This window comes from Hippocampus comes, unplaced genomic scaffold (assembly GCF_001891065.2).
Source record: "Hippocampus comes isolate QL1 unplaced genomic scaffold, H_comes_QL1_v1.1 scaffold71, whole genome shotgun sequence".
NCBI classification, from domain to species: domain Eukaryota; kingdom Metazoa; phylum Chordata; class Actinopteri; order Syngnathiformes; family Syngnathidae; genus Hippocampus; species Hippocampus comes.
Window position 1 is genome coordinate 860,658 of NW_017805932.1, and position 5,003 is coordinate 865,660.

Consider the following 5,003-nt stretch of genomic DNA (forward strand, 5'->3'; position numbering starts at 1 on the left):
TTGTATGTGTCAAATACAGAAATAGCACCCGTTACTGAGACTGCGCCCAACAATACGGTGCGCCGAATGGTCGTGAAAATACGGTACTCGACATTCAATGATTAATCTTCCTTTTGTGTGCACACGTGTACCCTTTGTGGCTTCCGTTCGGGCCGAAATTTCGAAATCTCCAAGATATGGCGAGGCCATGAGAATGCGAGGCGAGGGTATTACTGTTGTGGCAACTCCACTCAAGCTAAGCGAGCCTCAGCAGTAGATAGTCCGCTGCTCTCTGCTGTGCGGGTTTCAGCGCGAACATGTACGCAAGTGCGTCTTTTGATTTCAACCAATCAGCGCAGACGCAAATGACGTCACACACGACAACAGCTAAGCTAAGTTAGCCGAGACGACACTCGAAGTCGGACGGACACGATTTTCTGCCAATCTGTGTTTTTCCCTTTTTGGCCAAATATATTTTTTTACGACAACTGTCTTGTCCACGGCGCCTTTTATTCGTTCCACTGGGGTTTAGCAAGTGTGTTTATAAAGAGACGAAAATTGTTTGGGACTATACCCCCACATTCTAGTTGAGATGGTATAACCCAAGTGGCAAAATGACGCTTGCTGCTGTTGTTGCGAGTTGCCATTCGTTCTACTAAACCATTAGTCAAACGCCATCATGTCTTCGGTCGTTATTACACAAACAAAAATCTCTTTACGGTTACTAGTGTTAGTGCCTCCATATGGCTACGCTCGTGAAATCAATACAACGAACTCAAACGCGTCTTCGTCCAATGTTGTCAACTAATATCCGGATTAATTTTATTTTCCTCAATTCTCCGGAGAAATTTTCATAAAAATTTGAAAAACCCGGAATTCCGGGAAAATCCGGAGGACTTTCATCTGTGATGGATTATAAATACTTGTGGCAGTGTTTGTTTTGTTTGAGAACACTGCCTCCTTGTGGTCACGATGAGCCCTGCCAGCGTTATTTTGTTTTGGATTGACAAAAGAAAAAAAATGATGTTCGGCCCCAAACATTGATTGCACTCACTTAGTAATTGGATGACAAATCAGAGCTGTGTATTACTAATATCAAGTATGCATTTGTGCTGACCCAACCTTTTTTTTTTGCTCAACAGGAGCCAAAAATTACTTAATTTGACTTTTTTTATTTAGGTCCCAAAAAAAACATAATAACATTATATCAATAATATTAATACAGAAGTTGAAAAAAGAGAAAAAAATAAAATAAAATTGTTTTTGCGTCCACAGCCTCAAACGCAGAGTACGGGTAGGACATCCGTCTGTCCTTCCAAACATCTGCGCTCCGGGAAACTCAAAGTCTGTCTGTTTTGTATCTTGGCAAGAAGCTGGGCGTGGCTTCAAACGTGGGCGGTCCGTCCTTCGCCAATCAGGAATGGTTTAGAGGTGAAGAGCTGAGCGTCGTTCGCCTGTCGGTCCGCCCGTCCGTCCGTCCGTCTACTGCTGAGACATCTTGACAGGGGACAAAGAAAGGAAGTATCAACTTCCTTCCGGCAACTTTGAATTTGGCGAGCTTCGTTCGGCGCCTACCTGTTGCGTCTGCACCGGCGTGTGTGTGTCAGGCCCCCGGCTGGCCAGGCGGCTGAGGATGTTCCTCTCTGACATTTGCAGACGCACTGCCACTGGCGGGATTCGGGCGATGGTGGCCGGCAGCCGCGTCACATCCGCCTTCATGTCGCTCAGTAGCTCCTCCAACTGCTTCAGCACTGGCCGGCCGGCAAAGCAACACATGATGACATCATCAGCACGCGCCACGCTAACTGGGGGAGTCCCAAATGCTGGCAATCACTTCCTATCCACGATGTTGTGCTGTTGCATTGTGCGGTCAATAAGCCTCACATATTTTCAGATTGACACGATCTGTTCGATGAAAAAAAAAAAAACTAATTTGGCTAATTTGTGGTCACGCTGAAGCAAGAAAAGTATCGTCTTGTGGCATTTGGGTGCCTCCGAACCACAATATGAGTTGAATTTCATTTCAACAAAAAACTAACTGTGCTTTGCTGCAATTTTGTTGCCAAAGCAGCGCATGCCGCCATCTTGTCAAGGAACATTATTGAAGTGAATTGAGATGCTTCATCCAGACAAAAGTAGTTATTTCTCCAGCATCTTGTCAAAAAAACAATGCTGAAAGAGGAGCTTCATTTCGATAAAAACTGTGCTTTGTCGCCACCTTGTCAAAGAATAATGTTGAAATGACAAAAACAGTGAATTGCTGCCATCTTGGTGCCAATGAATCATGTCGTAGTGAAATTGAGGAGTTTCATTCAGAGCTTTGCGCGCCGTGGGCTCAACGGCTGGTGCTCTCTTTGTATCGTGGTGAACAACAGTCATGAGGAAATAAAACATATCTTGCCATGCATTGCGCCGATACAGACTGTTTCCGGACTCTAGATAACTCACTATTTTAAAAAAAAAAGTCTGTTTGCCAATTCCTCAGTTGGGACTGTGGAGTCTAGGAGGAGTGAATGACTGACGACATTGGCAATCGTTCACTCTTTCCCGACTCCCCGATCACAACCAGAGAGTTTTCAGTGGAACGATGTTCAACGCACAACATCAAATTGCCCGTCTAATGGCCGAGCTGATGACAACCCCATGGCGACCGACCTTTGTGCAAGACGGCGTTGGCCGGCTTGTTCCCCGACATGGACTCTTTGCTGAGGTGCTGGTGCGACTCAGCCAGACACTCCACCTCGCTGAAGCGCGTGTTCAGCGCCATGGACGGGTGCGACGGGTCCTCCGACATGTTGAGGTAGGCGGCGCGCCGCAGCTGCTCCTCGATCACCAGCGCCTGCTCCAGGAGCTGCGCAGGGAAAGACGGCCAAACACAAAGGCAAAGACGTCTTTTTGGTTTCGAGGTGGAACGATTCCCAAGCGCTCAATCATGAAAGGAAAGCGAGTTCAGTGTCATCTTTTGTGTGTATTGTGCTAAGAAGAAAATGTTAAAAATAAAAATCAGTAACGTGACCTAATTTATCACGGAATGACAAAAAAATACAAACTTGGAGGAAAAATGGAAAATCAATATTGACTACAATAATGCATCTCATTTGTAAAATTGACCAAGTGAAAAATAAACTTTTTTTCCTTCATTTTAATGACCATTTCTTTCACAATAAACGTGAACTTTGTGTGTCGAGAAAAGAAAGATTGTGAAAGCGGAACGTGCTGAGCGCGGCGGCTACCTTAAACCTCCTGGCCAGGAACTTGTTCTTGATTTCCAGGAAGTTGCCCCGGTTCATCTCTCCTTTGAAAGGCTCGTTGAGGATGGCGAACTTGACGTCGTTCTGGATGTCCTGCCAGCGAGCGTAGCCGTGTCTGGGAGACGCCGTCGTCAAGGTCAACGACACTGAAAGCGATGACAACTTTCCCCCTGTTCACAGGACATCCTCAAAAGCATCGAAGTCGGACGAAATGCATGAAAAGGATACTGGATGATTCCGGCCAGCAGCCAGTAGTCATGGCGACGGTGCCAAATCTCGTTGGTCTTCTTGGTCACTGTGGCGGCGCGCTCCTCGTTCTGCCAGAGCGAGTGAAGTTCTGAAAAGACGAGACGGAAACGTCAACAAAGGAACGGCGGCGCCTTTCAGCATCCGTTAACGTGCGCGCCTACCCGTGAATCCTCCGTCGGCGATGTTGAACATGAAGCGACCTTTGACCTTCTTCTTTTCCTCGATGGCGGCGGCGCTCTCCTTGCTGCCGTCGCCGTTCAGCAGTTTGCCGGCCTCCTCGGCTTTGGGAGCCTCTTTCTCGTCTTTGGCAGCAGCTGCTGGGAGAGGAGGCGGCATGTTCACGAGCCGAAAGAGAAAGATGACATCATCGCACCGACGACGTACCTTTCTTGTCGTCTGCAGGCGGCGTCGTGTCCATCTTCTCTGGTTTCTCTTCTGGGGGGGAAACAAAAATGAAAAGTCCATCTCGCGCTCAAAGGATCAAAGGAAGTGAAAATGCCAGAATGAAGTGACAAACCTTTGCTGACAGAGTCTTGACTTTTGGACTCGGCGCCCTCGCTTTTAGCCTCCGAAGGCGACGCGGAGTCGCCTTGGCCTTCGGGACTCTTGTCGCTGTCCTTGACGCCATCGGCTTCCCCGTTGGTGGCTTTGCTCGTTTCCGTGGGCTCCTCGGCCTTCTTCTCCTCTGCCGGACTCTTGTCGTCGTCATCGGGGATGGAGATGACCTGCGGGAGGACGAGGCCGCTCACGCGAATCCATTCCATGACATTTTGGCGTCCGAGCCATCAGTCAGTCAAAACGCTTGCGTGTGGTCACCTCGCTGGTGTTTTTGGTGGTGTCTTTGCCGTTCTTGTCTGCCTCGCTATCTTTCTTCATGTCTTTGTCTCCGTCCCTGATGACCTCATCGCTTTTTGACTCGTCAACTGAGGGAGAAAAACACTGTTGATGTTGATGTTTTTACGGAGGCAGAAATGCTCGTAAGCTGTGAATTGTGAGCCCCCCCCACAAAAAACATTGAATAGGGTTTCTGCTTAAATAACGACTCTGGTGTGCTGTGCTCCCAAAGGCTCAATTGAGTTCTGTTGACATGCGTCGGGCTGCGTTACCAGGAGCGGGCGTGTTGGGCTGCGTGTCAGCCGGCGTTCCCGTGGACGGCGTTTTCCCCGGCGAGTCGGGCTGAGCGGCCCGCTTGTTTTCCTCAAGCTCTGCCATCCACGGAAGCGACCACTGGCCGTTGACATGCTCGAACTCCTGCACCTGAACGCCACACGACAACACGTGTGGGACGCCCGCCGCAAACACGGACGGACGGCGACATCGGCCGAGCCGCTCGGCGTTTTACCTTTTTACGGATGAGCGACATGACGCCGATGCGGGTTAGCACGTGTTGCCGTGACAACCCTTCCCTGGGGACGCCGTCAGCAAAGGTCTCGGCACCGTCGGCTCCGGGCTCGCAGAGGTGTCGCATGAACAGGGACACGTAGGCTCTAAGAGGCACACGTAGGGATAATTTAGGAGGGGGGG

At 49.4% G+C, this 5,003-nt stretch overlaps 1 protein-coding gene across 1 annotated transcript in view; it reads right to left on the minus strand.

Annotated features, from left to right (window-relative positions):
• Positions 1 to 1,245: 1,245 nt before the first annotated feature.
• Positions 1,246 to 5,003, minus strand: part of LOC109528027 (chromodomain-helicase-DNA-binding protein 4-like) — a 27,325-nt gene continuing 23,567 nt past the window's right edge. The window contains 11 exon segments of the mRNA XM_019890294.1: positions 1,246 to 1,476; positions 1,555 to 1,730; positions 2,635 to 2,830; positions 3,213 to 3,345; positions 3,459 to 3,567; positions 3,641 to 3,793; positions 3,864 to 3,914; positions 3,997 to 4,204; positions 4,296 to 4,402; positions 4,586 to 4,736; positions 4,822 to 4,966. Of these exon segments, the coding sequence (XP_019745853.1) occupies positions 1,462 to 1,476; positions 1,555 to 1,730; positions 2,635 to 2,830; positions 3,213 to 3,345; positions 3,459 to 3,567; positions 3,641 to 3,793; positions 3,864 to 3,914; positions 3,997 to 4,204; positions 4,296 to 4,402; positions 4,586 to 4,736; positions 4,822 to 4,966 (1,444 nt within the window). The 3' untranslated portion in view covers positions 1,246 to 1,461.